General features: G+C 51.5%; 1 protein-coding gene across 1 annotated transcript in view; it reads left to right on the top strand.

The window, feature by feature from the left end:
- Positions 1 to 277: 277 nt before the first annotated feature.
- The window catches only part of LOC311618460 (uncharacterized protein), a 45,013-nt gene continuing 26,969 nt past the window's right edge, over positions 278 to 18,321 (top strand). The window contains exons 1-5 of the mRNA XM_084876026.1: positions 278 to 586; positions 12,492 to 12,523; positions 14,825 to 14,869; positions 16,770 to 16,814; positions 17,133 to 17,162. Of these exons, the coding sequence (XP_084732152.1) occupies positions 555 to 586; positions 12,492 to 12,523; positions 14,825 to 14,869; positions 16,770 to 16,814; positions 17,133 to 17,162 (184 nt within the window). The 5' untranslated portion in view covers positions 278 to 554. The remainder of the gene's footprint in view (positions 587 to 12,491; positions 12,524 to 14,824; positions 14,870 to 16,769; positions 16,815 to 17,132; positions 17,163 to 18,321) is intronic.

Here is an 18,321-nt window from a genome sequence, read left to right as displayed (position 1 = left end):
AACCACTGCTCCACACACTTCTTTAGATACAAAATCTGGCACAGAATTTCAGGGCGTTTACCGATAGATCCTAAGGCCACCCCTTGGGGGATGGTGTTTGGTGGTCCCCGGTAAACATCCCCAGCCACAGGAGTATCCACCTCCGGTGAAAATCCCCAGCTACAGGCGTATCCACCTCCAGGGACGGTGCCCCGAGCTCTCTGTCCCCTCCACAGTGGCCCTGGCCCTTCCCCTTTACAGAAGCCTCGGGGGGAGTGTCACCGAGCCGGGCTCCCGCGCGGCCGCGGTGCGGGGCTGTGCACACAGATGTGCACACGGATGTGCACACGCTGCAGACCCGCGAGCCCACGCTTCCGTTCCGGGAGCCCGGCCGCCTCTGGCTGGGGCCCCGGCTGCCGCTGCAAGCCCGGCGCCCCTCCCGCCCAGTCCCCTCCCCCGGGAGCCCTCCCTCCTCCTCCCTCTCTTCCCTCCCCCCGCGGCGGCGTTGCTCGGCACGCGGGCCTCCTGCAGCCGCCGCCGAGCGAGCCGGGCGCCCTCCCAGCCGCGGGCCGACCATGAGCTGCGGCGCGGGGGCCGCGGAGGGCAGGTGAGCGCGCCGCCGGGCGGAGGCGGGATGGGGTCGGGGTCGGGGGGCGGTCGGAAGGAGAGAGGGCTGAGCGCGGGGCGGGGCGGGGGCGGCTGGGCCCGCAGTCGCCTCGGCAGCCCCCGGACCCGGGCTCTGCCCCAGCCCCGCGCCGGGCGTGTGCGCTCCGGGGGGCGCCGCTGCCGCCGGCATCTCCGCTCGGGCCGCGCGAACAAAGAGCCCTCGACGGCGGCGGCACCTGCGCGCGCGGGGCGCGGGGCGCGGGCCGGGCGGAGGCGGTGCGCCCTCCCCGCCTGCGGGCCCCGGTGCCCGGCCCGGGCCTCGGCGGCCGCACCTGGGGGAGCGGGGCCCGGGGGAGGGGGGCATTGGCTCCGGGGCCGCGCGCAGGTGCCCGCGCGGGAGGCGGCGGCGCGCAGCCCGAGGCCCTGCTGGCCCGGCCCGGAGGCGGGGCCCTCGGGCGGCGCTACTGCCGGGAGCCGGGCTTTCCCCTCCGCTATCCGCCCGGGGCGGCGGCCGCAGGTGATCGCGGTTTGTGCACCGCCTGGGGCGATGAGGCGGGCAGGAGGTGGTGGGGGCGGGCAGGGGGCGATGGGGGCGGGCAGGGGGCAATAGGGCGGGCAGGGGGCGGTGGGGGCGGGCAGGGGGCGGTGGGGGCGGGCAGGAGGCAATAGGGCGGGCAGGGGGCGGGCAGGAGGCGATAGGGCGGGCAGGGGGCGGGCAGGAGGCGATAGGGCGGGCAGGGGGCGGGCAGGGGGTGGTGGGGCGGGCAGGTTAGCGCGGGTGGCCTGCGGAGCCTCCCCTGCAATCCATCGGCGCTGGCCCCGCGCCCTTCCCGCCTCCTGGGTGACTCCCAGCCCCGGGGCGCAGCTTCTGTGTCCTCATCTGCCCCCAGCTCTCGGGAGTCCCTGCGCCCTCTGTACCAGGAGGAGAACATGTGGCCCCAGGCGGGTGCCCTTTTTATTATTATTTTTTTTATTTTTCTGGCCACCGATGTTTAAATAGTTGGAGGGGAAGGCAGGATTAGCCCCCTCTTTGCCCATGCGTGGAGTCCCCACCCTTCCGTCAGCCCCTCACCCCCACGTGGCGCCAGCACACAGTCTTGCCCACACAGCTTTCTGCTTCAAGGATTTCTGCAATTGCTGTGAAAATTGCCTCAGTTCCCAGGGTCCCACAGACCTTTCAAAACAGCTTTTTAAGTGAGAGTGCTTGCTAGGAGCTGTTGTAGGAAAGCTCTGACTGTTGTGGGCTGTCCCGCCCCCAGAGGGACCCACTGCCCTCTACGGAAAGCAGGCTTTTACCCCTGCAAGTCAGTGTCGCATCGAAAGGCACGTGATGGGCGTTTTGTGAACTATCTCCTTTCCGCGATCCTCCCACTGCTGGCGTGCTTGCAGGAAGTCCGCCCAAAGCAGTGCAGAAACGCTCAGATTCAGAGCCTGCAGAGACTTTGCCTTTGGGACAGTCACAAACTGCAAAACAAAGTTTCTATAGGAACCACCAGGAGAGGAGGAAGCGAATGCCAAGGTTTAAACGCTCCACGCTTCATTTTTTTTTCTTTCTCTCTCTCATAGATCATTAAGCATTTGGCCCAGCTTCTTTCAGGGTGGAGGGGGATTTTGTGTGTGTGTGTGTGTGTGTGTGTGTGTGTTCTCCTTTCTTTATAACACTGATACAGTCAGAAAGACAGCGTAGACAAAAAGTTTTTTTTTTTTTTTTTTTAAAGAATAGTTTATTGATTTTTAGAGAGAGGAAGGGAGAGGGGGAGAAAGAGAACCATCAGTGTGAGGGCAACAATGATTGCCTGCCCCCTGTCCCCCTCCCCCCACACCTGGATGGAGCCAGCAATCTGTTCATGTGCTCTTGACCAGACTCTAGCTGGCAACCTCCTGGTTCATGGGACAACACCCAACCAACAGAGTCACTCTGGGCCAAGGCTATCTCCCCCTCACCCCCCAGGATGTTAGGAGAATGAAATAAAACCACACTGGCCCATGAACCTGAGTCCACTTTGAACATCAAACACTTCTGAGAGGTTCCACTCCACACCAAGACTTGTGAATATTGTTCATATTGTTCCTGCTGCTGTCTCTAAAGAAAACAGAGGAAGTGAGTTGAAATACAGTATGTGAAATCGGCACAGTTATTTACACAAACAGCTAGCCAAGCGCGGCAAGCCGCTCAGAATTGCTCTTAAGATGTGGACCCTTCCCACCCCTTTCTATCAGACCTTGTTAGCCACCATCTCATCCTTGGGCCTCCTCAGGGAGGTTGTTGCTCTCATATTTCGGTGTGGCAGCCAAGTCGGTGTAGTCCTGTGCCAGACAAGGGCGAGGTGCAGTTCGTAGTAAACAAAAGCACCCTCCAGATGCTTGTTGCTGTTGCTTGTGATTTTTGGTAGCTGCACAATATATCATGGAGCGCTTAGCCATGTAAGTTGTTATTACAGATTTCGTTTTTTTTGTTTTTTTTTAAAATATATTTTATTGATTTTGTACAGAGAGGAAGGGAGAGGGATAGAGAGTTAGAAACATCGATGAGAGAGAGTCATCAATCAGCTGCCTCTTGCACACCCCCTACTGGGGGTATGCCCGCAACCAAGGTACATGCCCTTGACCGGAATTGAACCCGGGACCCTTCAGTCCCCTCTATCCATTGAGCCAAACTGGTCCCGGCTGTTATTACAGATTTCTTAAGTATTGAGAAATAGAGTCTCTACCTTGTACCTAGCTGCCTCCCATATTCTGTCACTTATTTGTCCAATAACACCTTTTTTTTTTTTTTTTTTTTTTCAGTGCAAACTATATGCCAAACAATATGTTGGATGCTGGGGATGTGGATTCCTTAGCTACACACACACACACACACACTCACACTCACACTATCACACACACACACTCACACTATTACACACACACTCACACTATCACATACACACTCACACACACACACACACACACTCACACACACACACACACACTCACACTCACACTATCACACACACACACTCACACTATCACACACACACTCACACTATTACACACACACTCACACTATCACACACTCACACACACTCACACACACACACACACACACTCACACTCTCATACTCTCGCACTCACTCTCATGCAGAGTGATGCAGTAAAGCCTTCGATCCAGTCGTATAGAAAACATTGGCTCAGGGAGGGGAGAGGAGAAGGGGCTCCTCCTTCTGGGCTGAGGGGTGGGAATCCCCCACCCCCTGCTCTCCCTGCCCACCTGGACTCTTAGGATTTCTTCTGATTCCATCTCTCCTCCTTGTCCTCTCACTGCCAGCCTACTCCCAGCCCTTTTCCTTCCCTCTGAAGCACATTATGCAGAGAATTCATTGACAGTTACCAGAAGGCAGAAGGGAAGAACCCCTAAAATTGTCCACCCCCCTCATTCCTGCCTCTTCCCCACCCTCACTGTGGTATGTAGGTCACCTTCCCAAGGCAGTCAGACTTTTCCCTTTGCCCCACTGCCACCCAGGGGCCCTCCCCGTTCAGAACCATGGCCAGCAAAGCTCAAGCCCTAATTGTGTTTTCCTTTCCCAAGATGCTGAAAACCCTTTGTGTGTGTGTGTGTGTGTGTGTGTGTGCGCGCGCGCGCGCGCGCGCGCAATCATTCACAAAACACATCTTAAGTGTACAACCTAATGAATTATCACAAAGTGAACACATTTATGCAATCACCCAGGTCGAGAAAGAACATGGCACCCTAGAAGTGCCCTTCATATTCCTTTTACTGTCTTATCCTGCCTCCCTGAAGGGACCAGAGATGAGTTTTACTTGCTTGTAAACTTTTATCAAAATAGAATCGATCACACAGTATATGCATTTGTGTCCGGCTTATTTTGTGCAATGTTCTGTGTGTGAGGGTGATACTCATGGTTGTGTGTAGTAGTTCTTTTGTTCTAATGGCTTATAGTATTCTGTTTTATGATTAGATCACATGTTATTCATCTAGTCTAATTCTTAAGAATATATTTTTATTGGAGGTCCAGTGCATACACTGGTGGGGTCCCTTGACTTGGCCTGCACCCTCTCACAATCCGGGACCCCTTGGGGGATGTCGGAAGCCCCATGCACAGTTTCAGCTCGATCCCCACAGGCCAGGCCTAGGGGCCCCATTGGTGCATGAATCCGTGCACTGGGCCTCTAGTGTGAATATAAGAGTTTTGGTTAATCTCTTCCCACCCTCCCCTATCCTCCTTCCCCCTTCTCCCCTTCGCTCTGAGATTCATCAGTCAGTTCCATGTTTCCATGCCTGTGAATTGAGAGTCTTCCCCCTGTTGGTCAGTGTGCATCATAGCTATTGGTTGAATGGTTGCTTAGGCTTTTATATATATAGATTGATTTCAGAGAGGAAGGGAGAGGAAGAAAGAGATAGAAACATCAATAATGAGAGAGAATCATTGATTGGCTTCCTCCTGCACACCCCCCTATTGGGGATCAAGACCACAACCTGGCCATGTGCCCTTGACTGGGATCGAACCTGGGACTCTTCAGTCCACAGGCCAATGCTCTATCCACTGAGCCAAACTGACTAGGGCAGTGTGGTTCTCAACCTTTTTATTCTGTGCTTTCCTATGGTCTTAGGCGACCCACAGGTTGAGAACTGCTGCTGTAGAGCCTAAGACCATCGGAAAACACAGATATTTACATTATGATTCATAACAGTAGCAAAATTACAGTTATGAAGTAGCAATGAAAATAATTATGGTTGGGGGTCACCACAACATGAAGAACTGTACTAAAGGGTCATGGCATTAGAAAGGTTGAGAACCACTGGACTAGGGCCATCTATTCTGTTCTTGATGAGCATGGTAGATATTTCTAGCTTTTGCCTTTTACACCTAACGATGTAATGAGTCCTTTAGCCTTTTCATACCCAAAGGGCCACCAGTTGCACCTGGTGTGACTGGAAAAAGGGAGGAAGAGGAGGAGGTGGAGGAGCCGGCCTGGAGAGCCAGCCCTGTGGAGTTAGTTCCACCTTTGTCAGAGTTAAGTCCTTCAGAAGCATCGAAAGCTCTGCTCTCCTTCAGGGACCTGGACGTAGAAGCAGAAAAGCCATGGATGGCTTCTGTCACAGGCGAGTTGGTTGGAAGTGGTCTTTGGGGCATTTAGAAAAGAAACTGGGCGATGCTGGGAGACCCAGCCTGGCCCCGGACAGTGTCCTCGAAGGGTGTGGGCAGCTGGCAGCTCAAGATGCCTACATCTCTCCTACGGGCCCCTCCTGCCCTCCACCTGCCTGATCCACCCAGGGCCTAGGCCCGGAGGGCTCGGCCTTGGCCCTGAGGAAGTCCGTGTCCTCGCCGGCGAGGTGGTGGCTCTGTGGCTCCTGAAAATGGATTCTGGGGGAAGGCTGTTTTCCTGAAGGACGCCTCAACGTTCCCAGCCTCCTGAGCAGGGTTTTTCTCTAGTCCCCAGCTTCTTCAGCTGGGCAGGCTGGCTTGTGTGGCCTGGGAGAGAGGTTTTCTCGAGGGAAGTGCTTGGGCCATTTGGACTTCCCCTGGGCACTGTCTGACCCTGCAGGTTGCCAGGGGCCGCCCCAGGGCCGGGCAGGGCCCATGTGTGACGTGGAAGGCAGCCGGGTGTGGGACTTCCTCCACTGCTCTCACGTTTCAGCCATTCCTGCAGCAAGCCCAGCCCGCTCCGTGCTGGCCATCGTGTGCTCACACAGGGAGGGTTTCTCCACCTGCCTGCCCCTCCTCCTCTCCTGCCTCTCCCCGTGACCACGCCTGCTTTCTTCCTGTTCCTGGGTCTTGATCAACCTCTTCCTGCCTCCCACAGAATCCCACCCTTGTCCCGCCACCCCCCACCAGCCCTTCCTCTCTTGTCCATTCCCACTGGTTCTCTGTGGCTCAGCTTCCAGGCCACTTCCCCTGCAGCCCTCCCCAATTCCTCAATCTTAGACAAGCCCTCTTGTCTTCTCTCCAAGCACTTCCTGTTTCAGATGCAAGGAGAGTCTTCCCCATCAGGCGGACGGTTTCTCTGACGGTTTCTCTCAGGCACAGGCCCAGTTGCGTTGCTCCCTGGTGCCCAGCACACAACCCAACGTGCTTGCTAAAGGAGTGAAGTGAGACGTCACCCAGGAGAGACAAGTTGTAAGGTTGTCTCTGCTTGTAACTGGCTGTGTGATCTTGGGTATTTATTCTCTTGACCTCTCCTGGAGTCCATCTCCTGCTCTGTGAAATCATGCATTAGGCTTGGACGATCTCGTGGGTTCCTTTTGGTTTCACTTTTTCCTACCCTTTAGGGGGATCCTGTTTGGGGAGTGGCCGCACTCTGAAAATGCAAGATGGCCTCAGCACTGAGTGTCACTGGCCTTGTAGCTTGTGCTACCTGCCTGTGTTCTTAGTGAGAGCTTAGTGCTTCCCAGTTCATCGTTCCGCAACTTACTACATTTGGTTTGCTTTGCTTTCCCCATATCATATACTTTTAATTTTCTATTTGTCCTCCATTGGTGTGCCTCCCGGGGGCAAGGTTCATGTGTCATGTGTTACTTTTATATCCTCCTCCGCCTCGCATAGGTAAATAGGCATTTGAAATTTGAGTTGATGAGAGAGATTTGTATTTTAGAGACTTACTTTCATTGACTTTATGTTCTGGGAAGTATAGCTACTCGGGGATTACACAGATTAACTCTTAGTTTGTGTGACTAATATGAACTCTTTTCCACTTTCTTTAAACGGTTTACTTCTTATGGTTTATTTCCTAGAAGGTGTATAGGGGCTAAAAGAAGCAAAGATACTGCTTGGTTTAATTCTGGGGAAACGTTAGTTAAAGGAGGGTTTGGGGCTCATTATGGATTTAATTGTGCTTGAAAACTTTATACTGGCTACATAATGTGATTATAGTTGAGAATTACTTTTACAGGGAGTAGGAGCCTTAGGAAGAGAGACTGGGAAGTGTTTTGCTTTTATAAAACACTAGATGCCTGGTGCACAGAATTTGTGCACAGGGGGTGGGGGTCCCCCTCAGCCAGCCTGCACCCTCTCCAGTCTGGGGACCGGGCCTAAACTGGCAGTCAGACATCCCTCTCACAATCTGGTACCCCTGGCTACTAACTGCTCTCCTGCCTGCCTGCCTGGTGACCCCGAAGTTCTCCCCCCAACCACACTGGCCTAGTTGCCCCTCACTGCCCCCCCCACCCTCCCCTGCTGGTCTGGTTGCCGCCAACTGCCCCCTCTGCTGGCCTGGTCACCTCTCACTGCCCCCTCTGCCGGCCTCGTCGCCCCACCCAGCCTGCTGTTTGGTTATTACTGTGAGGGTGTCCTGACCAATTTGCATGTTACCCTTTTATTAGTATAAATACTGGTAAAAGCTTGGGCATTGTACTCGGATGGACCAGTGTTCTTGGATATGTTTCCCAAGAATCTTGGGGCTTTATTTTCTCATCTGTAAAATGGGGATAATCGTGGTTCACTGTTAGGTACTAAAAGGTGGGGGTTATGATGAGGTAATCGATACAGTTTCAGACACACAGTAAATGCTAAGTAAATATTAGCTGTGATCATATTGCAGTCTTACTTTTACTTAAAGCTTCGTTAAGCACCTGTAACCAGAGAATCGTTAGTAATTGAGCGAATGCTTCCTGACACCTCATACCAGCCAGTGTAGGCTGCACATAGGTAGGCCAGGGGCTGAGATGGGGGAAAGGCTCCCTCAGAGGCCGGAGTTCTGGAATTCTCGGTCCAGCTCCTGGGTGGGTTTGGCCAGCGGATGTAGCACCTCTGAGCGCGGGTGTCCGCTCAGTGCCTGCATTCCTGGCAGGTCCTGGGAGGAGCTGGCGCCCTCCTGGGCTGAGAGTGCTTTGGAAGCGCTAACATACTGTGCCTCTTTGAGGATTTGGTTTTGCTCTAGGTCTCATTTTGTGGCAGCCAAGACTTAATTCCAGCCATAATTTTGTTGTTTTATTTGTTTGCACCTATTGTATATATAGAATAAAAGGCTAATATGCAAATCGACTGAACGGCAGAACGACCAGTCGTTATGACGCATACTGACCACCAGGGGGCAGATGCTCAATACAGGAGCTGAGCTGCCCCCTGGTGGTCAGTGTGTAGAAGCCAGGCTCACAGCCAGTGGGCATAGCGGCAGCGGTGGGAGCCTCTCGGCCTCTGAGGCAGTGCTAAGGATGTCTGACTGTCAGGACATCCCCTGAGACTGCTCGAGGGCACAGGCCAGGCTGAGGGGACCCCTCCTTCCCCCCACCCCCCTCAGTGCACAAGTTTCATGCACTGGATCTCTAGTATTAATAGAATCCACAGTCAGTCTCCCCGCCCCCCCCCCCCCCCCCCCCCCCAATAAATACCCACATGTTATATTATCCCCTTGAAGTCTTAAGCCTGTTCTTTAAATCCTGTTGTAGCTCACAGATTTTACTGTTCCAAGGTGCAGGGTCCTCACCGTCTCTCTCCCCCCACCCCCTCCTCCCACCTTCTACTAAGGGAAAGGCGTCATAAGGTGGCGCCTGGAAGCTGATGGCCATGAAGTTATACCTCATGAAGTCATAATGATTGAGTCCTGATCAAAATTAAGAAGTTTTAAGTGCTACTAAGTAAATGTCCAAGCCCCTTCCCTGCTGATCTCTGGTCCCTAAATCACACTGTGAGCATTTGGGATGGGTGCTCTCTCTCCAGGGTTGCTATGGTTTTCCTTATAACAAATCACATGGGAAAAACAGAAAGGAAGAGAGCATCCATGGACCAGCAAGGGCCCTGTGGGGTCTGCTTCCTCCACCTGGCTGTTCAAGGTGGCAGGGGGGAGGGGGAGAGTGGGAGGAGGTGAAGTAGCGGGGGAGGGCTGCCCTGTGTGTAGGCTCCTCCTCGGTTCTAAGCCTATCTCCCATCCCCCTTAGCTGGTAGGTGTTTTGTGCAGGAAGCTGGCCGTCTGCCCCGCAGCCTCACTAATCTTGTCTTTGACACCTCTTACTGTCTTCTCCTCCACGGAGGGAATAAAGGTTTTATAGAGAGGTTTCTGGTCTCAGCAGCGGGTCTGATATCTGAGCAGATGTATACATGCCTGGAAATAGAGATAAGCAGCTGCAGACAGGGGATTATGAAAGTGCCAGTTAAGAGAAAAAATGCGCTTTTGTCATCGAGACGCAGGAGTGGGTCTGAGGCAGAAATATTTTGTAAAATAAGAATGGCTCACTTCCAACCCATGTCCCTTATAATTATTTTAATGTTGAAAGGCATAGTGGCTGCATTACAAAAGGTTCGAATCCGGAATAAAAAAGATGTAGCGGTTGGCTTGCTCTTTTATGCATTTCATCAGAACCATATATTAGCCTTTTTTAGCTTCTTGAGGCCTTAACCAATTTCCGGTTCACCTCTTCTCTCTGATCTTTTGAGCAGTTTAGGATAAAAAAAAAAAAAAGACTTAGGTCTGAAAATGAGAATACATGCATTTCCTAAGACCGTGGAACTTGGGAAACACTGCGTGTATACCAGGAAAGCTTACCAGTGTAAAATCTTGAGTCAGGGAGGCTTCCAGAAATCTGAGGGTTCCCACTGGCTTGGGCAGAGAAGGGAAAGAGTGAGCATCTGATCTGCACCTTTTTGTTTCTTCTTAGTTTACTTTTACTGTGGCAGCCGCTGGGATTCTGAGGTGAAGTGGTGGGGAGTGCTGGAAGACATGGTACCTGGCAAGTACATGGTCTTCGAAGTCATAATGGCCTAGGGTCAAGGGCATCCTTTTCTGATTTATTAGCTGTGTGACCGTGAGGAACTTAATTAACCTCTCTGGGCTTTAGTGTCTGTATTTGTCATATAGCCTTCATAGGATTTTTGGGTTGATTAAATGAGAAAATAAAGATTTTCAATACTCGTAAGTGCACCATTACTGTTTTCGTCCTGCTTTTTCACTTATTCATCAAAGATTCCGACTCAGTGAATGAGAAAAACTATTTTTAGTGGGCATCGGACAGGGTGATGAGGGTTCTCAGACCACATCTGGAGAAGTGCTGTTCTTTTTAAAAAATATATATTTTATTGATCTTTTTTACAGAGAGGAAGAGGGAGGGATAGAGAGTTAGAAACATCGATGAGAGAGAAACATTGACCAGCTGCCTCCTGTACACCCCCTACTGGGAATGTGCCTGCAACCAATGTACATGCCCTTGACTGGAATCGAACCCGGGACCTTTCAGTCTGCAGACTGATGCTCTATCCACTGAGCCAAACCGGTTTCGGCAGAAGTGCTGTTCTGAAAGCACAAGTAGGACTTTGGGCATCATGGCGGAGGCAGGGCTGTCACTTGCATGCACACACAACTTCAGGGGATACCCCAACCTCACAGTACATGTCCGTGGAGCACCCAGAGTTGGGGTGCATGACCTGCAAGGCCACAGGCAGAGGCCCAGCGGGGCTTCACCAGAGAATGGGGTTTCGTGTGAGGGTGTGGGCTATGCGGGGTGTTGCTGGGACTGAAGATCTTTCCCTCTGAGGGAGCAGGCAGGTGGAGACAAGGGGACATGTGGAGATCTTTGTGCCGTGCCAATGAACTCAGGAAGCGGCGAGGAGCCACAGACGTTCTAAGCAAAGCCAGGATTTTAACATGCTAAGGGTCACGTGAGGGATGAGCCAAGGGAGAGACTGCAGGCAGACATGGTAATCAGGAGGAATTTGTAATCGACCAACCAGGTGGGAGCCAATGAGAGAGGGAGGGAGAAAGAGTATATGCGGGGGGGGGGGGGGGGGGGCAGGCAGGAGGAGGCTCAGTGACCCCCAGGTCCCCGGCACAGAGAAGAGGCCGGAGAAGGAGTAAAGATTTGGGATCTGAAGCCTTGGCTCATGTGAAGGTGAGCTCCGAGGCAGTGGGGAGCGGTAAGAGGAGGGTGCACAGTGTGATTGTGGGTCACATCAGTCCCCAGGAGGCTGGAGCCGATGGAGCCAGGCGATGGGAGAGGAGAGGCCCCTGACACAGGGGAGTGGGAGCAGACCAGGTGAGGGTCTGGAAGCCATGGGCGGAGCCTGCTACCTGCTTCCTCTAAAGCACATGTGTCAAACACAAGGCCCGTGGGCCAAATCCAGCCCGCCAGGCCTTGCAATGTGGCCCGCACCGCGCTGTCATCACTGCACTCCGCTGTCAGTTTATGACATTGTCAGTTTATGACTGTTCAGTAAACCATTCGGCCCGCGATTTAGGCTGGATTTTAGATTTTGGCCCCTTCTCTGATTGAGTTCGACACCCCTACTCTAAAGAGAATGAGGTCACCGAGCCCACCGGGTCTGCCAGGCCGGAGTCACTGGGGAGAGAGTGGAGAGTGGGAAGGTGGAAACCCAGTTCTTTGGTGCAGTGGCCGGAGAAGGGCAGAGAGGGTCAGGCTGTGGTGAGGATGGCACACAGGTCCAGGCAGGGAGTTGTTAGTTAAAGGGGAGCTCTCTGAGCCCTTCATTTTTCTCAGGCATGCTGAGTCTGAGGGGAGGGGCCAGAGACATAGTGATAGACTGGGAGAGCAGGGGGATCCAGGAGAGCAGGGGACCCGGGAGAGCAGGGGTACCTAGGAGAGGCTCTCTGAGGAACCAGGTGAGGGCTGGAGGCCAGTGCAGGATGGGCACATAGGATTGGGTTACGGGAGACATGACAGGGGCGGCCGATGGCTGGGCATGTTCATGGCAGTGCCGTGGCCCCGGGAAGGAGTGCTGGCTCCGGGGGTGCCCCAGGACAGGGAGTTCACGGGCGCACTGGGTAAGCCGCCTGTGTGGGTGCGGTGTGGAGTCAGGCCATGGAGGCTGAGGGGCAGGGAGAGGGCTGAGCAGGGAGCGTTCTTTCCCTGCAGCATTCCCGGAGAGACATAATACAGTGGTCATTTTGAAGGTTTTCATAATTATTGTGTATAAAATAAGTATCAGTTTATAAAACTAATTTTTCTTTTCTTGTTTTAGTGATGATCGCAGTGTCTCTTCAGAAGAAAAAGGTATGGTACCTCTAAGTCAGTTTTATTGAAAAACTGGAACATTTGCAGTTTTAGAAAATGATTTCTTTGTTAATTTTACTTACTGGCTGCAGTTGCTTTGTTGCATTCATGCATTCACTGACTTATGGATATGTATTAAGATAATCATTGGGTTAGGATGAAAGGATATGACTTTTCTTTAAAATTTTATTATTTTTCAACAGATACTTAAAAGGGTGAAATGTAAAGAGCTTGGGCCTTTGTAGCCTCTCACAAGTTGATGATAGGACGTACATGCTCTTATTTTATACTCCACTCCTTTTCAACTTTGAGTCTCATGTTCTTTCTAACCTACGTTTAAATTCCATAACCTACATAGTGGATGCAACTGGGAAGAATTGGCATTCAAGTTTAAGTTCAATAACGAAGTATCAGCAACTGAATTCTATAAATTTTCCGTACATAAAAAAAGAGGTGTTATATTTAATACTTGAGTGTGACCATCAGTTTTATACACTTAATGAAGCAGCAACACAGTTCTCTCCCTGATTCTGGGTCAAATCAGAACCCTCGAATTAAAGGAATAAAGTAGGTCTGCTCCTGGGTTTGGTGGGGCTGCTGAGGATCGGGTCCTCTCTTGACTGCTTGTTTTGAGTCTATAAAGCGTGTTGTAGTTCTCGCCTTGGCCTCTGGCCTGCGTTGTGTGGCTGAGAGCCATCCTGGAGGAGGGTCCCGAGGCCCCTTGAGGTGTGTTAGTGTGTCACTCAAACTCCCTAGTCCATCCTGGGGCCACTGTCTTACTTTGCAAGTTCTGTTTCCATCCTGTGGCTCATTTTCTCAGTGCAGAGCAATAACCTGCCTAATAAAAGCGTCATGATTATAATCTAACAAAGGTTTGGGTAGCGTTTGGCTGGTGTGGGCAATGCCTGGGGATGCCTGTGGTCAGACCTGGGGGCTCTCCTTCCCAGTGCTGACATGAACCTCCCGCCCGCATACACGCCACCCCCACCCCTCACTCCACCCCAGCTTCGCTTTTGCCCGTTTCTGTCTGAGATGCCTCTCCCTCCCCTCTCATTTCGCCTCCAAGACTTGTGTCAGCTCACCCAGATTCATGAACTCGTGCTGAACCCCTCATCTTCAATGATTGGTCTGTTTCTCTCTCGGACCCACACACCCCTGGCCTAGCTTCTGTAGTATTGTTGTGATTTCCTGCAGTGATTTGTCTAACGCACAGCTGCTCCCGCCCTCATTGCCGCATTAACCGTAAGCTGTTTTCTGGGGCTGGATTTTCTCCTCATTTCTGCCCAGTGCTTACCCACGGTTAGGCACCGAGTCTGTGTTTATACAATTGAGGGGGACAGCAGTCTCCGCCCAAGCCCGAGGGAGTCAGTTAACCCGTAGTTAAGCCGCTGTGGTTCACCAGCCTGGTGTGGATGCCTGCTCCCGGTGCAGGGGGCATGAGAGGTCATTGAGCGTGGCATAAACACAGACACGGGCCTGAGAACTGAGGAGCAGTCCTTCCCTACACAGACATGTTCTGGCTTTATTTGGCATCGGAGGTAACCTGCCACTCCCTTCTCCTCCATCATCTGCCATTTCTCCTTGCCCGTGCCCACTCCCCCTGGCCTCGGCTCTCTGCCGTGGCCTCCTGGTGTGATGCTCGCCGGAGTTGGGTCCGTCCTGAACATCAGTGCCCCCCAGTAGCCACCATCTCGGGGACCGCCAGGGCCAGTCTGAAGCTCTTACCAGTATGCTGTCTGTGCCTCCGTGGTATTCCCTGTGGAACGTCAGGGATGCCCGTTCTTCCCAGTGGCATTCAGGCCGTCTCCAGTCTGGTCTCAGCACACCCTGCCAACTCCAGAGCCTTCGTTCCAGTGCGTTTGTGTCATTTCACTAGCCTGTTGATAGTCCTTCGCCTGGGGAAGAACATCACTTCTGTTTCTTTCTTTCTGGTGTCAAGTTACTCCATGGCCAGGGGTGTTTTTAGGGGGCTGCTGAGCTGATCCGAGGAACAAAGGCAGTTTGTTTTGGCACAAAACTCAGAACCAGTCCAGTGTAAATCTCCAGTTTGTTGGCTTCATGTTCTCTCTTTCCTGGAAAAGGCTTAAGGTTTCTTGGTCTATCTCTTTTTTTTCTCCTGAGACTGTGACATCATTTGCATTAGTTTGACATACAAGGTTGCTGTGGGTCTAAAGAGGCAATGCAGTTTGTAGTAGAGGGAGCTTCTATGATTATTGGCTAAGTGGCTTTTACAAAAAAAAGAGAACATAATGGTTTACTTTATGGTCGTATTTACACATTTCTTTCTTTCTCAAAATTTAGGTTGCCCTAGCCCCAACCTAGACACTTCAAAGGACTCTAAATCAGGTAAAAGATCTGATTAATATTGGTAAATGTCCAATTGAAATTTTTATACAATCACGAATTCATAGCAAATTACAGTTTTATTTTTCTGATTCACTTCAAACAATCCGAGTGAAATGTAGGGACTTCCATCTTTCAGCTTGAAAGAGTTGAATACATTTTAAAGTTTCATGATTACTTGTTCTCGGGAAGTCAGTTACTTTAAATATATATTTTTTATTAATTTTTTACAGAGAGGAAGAGAGAGGGATAGAGAGTTAGAAATATCGAAGAGAGAGAATCATCGATCAGCTGCCTCTTGCACACACCCCACTGGGGATGTGCCCGCAACCAGGGTACATGCCCTTGACCAGAATCGAACCCGGGACCCTTCAATCCACAGGCCGACGCTCTATCCACTGAGCCAAACTGGTCTCGGCCGGGAAGTCAGTTACTTTAAAGGTGATAAAGCTGTACGTAGTGGGACTGGAATTTATCTGATGAGGCAGTTAGGTCATTTTCAGACTGGCCACTTTAACTTAATACAAGCATCCCAAGTGAGTCCAGCCAGGTGGTTGGACACTTGGCTGGGGTAGTCCTGGGAGGCTTCCTGGAGGAGGTGGGAAGTTGGGGTGACAGGGCAAATGTGGGGAAGAGTTGTCCCAGTTCCAGAGACAGCGTTGCTTTCAGAGACTGAAGGTCAGATGCCCGGAAAGGAGGCTGGGAGTGGGGAATTGGGAGTGAGGCCTGGGGCTTTAGTTGGGGGTGGGGGGTGGAGAGGAAGATGGGGGTGAACAGTGGAGAGAAGCCACAGAGGCAAGTGGAGGGCTCTCAGAGAGGCTGGAGGGGAGCCAGGACCGGCTCCACGGGAAGGTCATGTGGGCAAGAGGAAGTGGTTGGTGTCCTTCGCTGCGGGTGCCATGGGCCTGGGGGTGAGCAGGCCTGTGGGTCACGGGGAAAAGGACCCCACACTAGTTGTGGGAACAGAAGCCCGATTGCCGTGGGCGGAGCTGCTGCGTTGGGGGGTGAGGAAGTGACGGGAGCATCCTCGGGTTCCACTCTTTCCAGTAGTCGTTAGCAACGTGGACTGAATGTGTCCCGTGCTCCCGTGAAGTGGCATCTGCACTCCAGAATTCTGCCCCGTCCGCAGGGAGCGTGTGCCTGGGAACCGCCTAGGTTAAGGTGACCAGACATCCCGATTTTTAACAATGTGTCCCGCGTCCCTCGGCGTTTTAAAGAAGTCCCGATTTCTGGACACATTGTTAAAAATCGGGACTGTCCCGCCAAAAGCGGGACGTCTGGTCACCTTATCCTAGGTGTGCAAGTGCAAGGGCGAGACGGACGCCGTGGGCAGGTCAAGGTCGCCTAGGACTCGGGTGACACCCATGGACGATGACCGCAGTCAGCATGTGAGCTGAGCTCATCCTTAAAGGGTTCAAGTTTGTTGTATCCCTTTCCAATGAAGCGTAAGCCTCCTTCGTGGTGGACTAGACTCGCAGTGTTTCCCAACCTTCTCTCATGATGAGAATCACCTGGTGGAGTTGTTAAACCACAGATTCCTGAATCCCAACTAAGAAGTGCTAAACTAGAATTTTTGGGAACATATAGGTAAAATTGTATACTTAACTAGTGCTCTAAGACAGATTTTATATACAGAGCACTAAGTTAGGTATGCAATTTTACCTATATGTTCCCAAAAATTCTAGTTTAGCATTTCTTAGTTGGGATTCAGGAATCTGTGTTTTAACAACTCCACCAGGTGATTCTCATCATGAGAGAAGGTTGGGAAACTGGACTAGAGCAGTGACTAAAAGGAGAGATCAGTGGAGATGGGACCTGTTTTTCAACAGTGTAAGTTACAGCGGTTCCTGCTGCTTATTTTGTGCTTAAATATTGCGTGCTTCTGGCGTGTGTTTTTACTTAGGAGAGGACAGCAGTTCCGAGAGCAGTTCTGACAGTAGTGACTCCGGTAAGTAGTTTGTGCCTCTGTTTCTTTAATCCAGGCGAAGCACACAACCCTTTATTTTAAAGTCGTACACACACCTCTCATTGCTTCAGGACATATTAATTTCTAGCATGATTTTGTCTGATACCAAAAAAGTACTTACATGGGGAATCATTCTAGTTGGCAAGCGAAGTGGCAAAACAGGATGAGCTGCAGAAGAAAGGCAGGAAATGGTTGCTATTGGTGACGGGCACACATTTTACCTATTCTCCCAGTGAGCCTGGGTTTTCTCGAGCTGGCATCTGAATCTGACTTAGCCTTTTTTTTTTTTTTTTTTTGTAGATAACGAGGAGCCCAAAACAGAAGAAACAAGTGAGTACATCCTTCCTCTGAAGTTTTACTTTTGTTGTTGAAAGGAAGAAAGAGAAAGTTAGCCCTCGGGGGTTTCTAAGTTTGTTCAAGATCTTTTTCTGAGCAAAACATGAGTTAGACACTAAGCACCTTTTTTTTTTTTTTTTTTTTTTTAATACATTTTATTGAGTTTTTACAGAGAGGAAGAGAGAGGGATAGAGAGCTAGAAACACTAATCAGCTGCCTCTTGCACACCCCCTACTGGGGATGTGCCGCAACCAAGGCACATGCCCTTGACCGGAATCGAACCTGGGACCTTTAGGTCCACAGGCTGACGCTCTATCCACTGAGCCAAACCGGTTTCGATGACACTAAGCACCTCGTAAGCATTTTGAACATGGGAGCTGGTGTTCGTTCTCTGCCCTGGGGGTGCAGAGATTGGGGTTCTGCTCTCACGGCTTCCCTGAGGAGAGCAGATTGAGGCCGCAGCAGTGCGGGCTTCCTTCCTGGCGGTCACTGCCCGGGATGATCGCAGGGTAAACACTGTCGCTGCCGGAGACGTGGCCCCACTTGTGGTCGGCAGTTCCTGGCTCGCTCCTTCTGGCTCTGTGTGAGCAACTTGAGTCTGAAACCACTTTTAAGGACACAGAGTCTAAATATAAAGTATGGTTTGTTTGCGTCTAAAGTTTGGTGAGTGACTAAGCTGATATTTTCATTGATTTTATTACACGAAAGGATTTTGACCCCGGCCTGAGAATCTGATCTCAGCCGTGAACACAAACACTGTACGAGGCAGTCGGAGGGCTTCTTCGTAGCACTTAACATAAATGAAGCCTCTTCCCTCAGAAGTCCTTCTGCACTTAATCTGATTCCCTCTGCAGCTTCCCGATGGGAATCTCCGAAGGCAGTTGTAAGTGCTTTGCAGTCGTGTTGTGTGTTGTGTGTTGATAAAAACCGTGATTATCTCCCTGTTACGCCCGGGGAGTAGATGTCCATTCTGATATGCAAAAGGGAAAATGTGAGCCGGCCCTCCACCTCCCGGTCTTCTTTACACGTTAATACAGTGTTTTTCAACCTTTTTTGGGCAAAGGCACACTTGTTTCATGAAAAAAATCACGAGGCACACCACCATTAGAAAATGTTAAAAAATTTAACTCTGTGCCTATATATAAAGTAATTC

This window comes from Pipistrellus hanaki (assembly GCF_964339955.1).
Source record: "Pipistrellus hanaki genome assembly, chromosome: 2".
NCBI classification, from domain to species: Eukaryota; Metazoa; Chordata; class Mammalia; order Chiroptera; family Vespertilionidae; genus Pipistrellus; species Pipistrellus hanaki.
The sequence above is the reverse complement of the archived record's forward strand: the minus strand, read 5'-3'. Positions and strand labels throughout refer to the sequence as shown.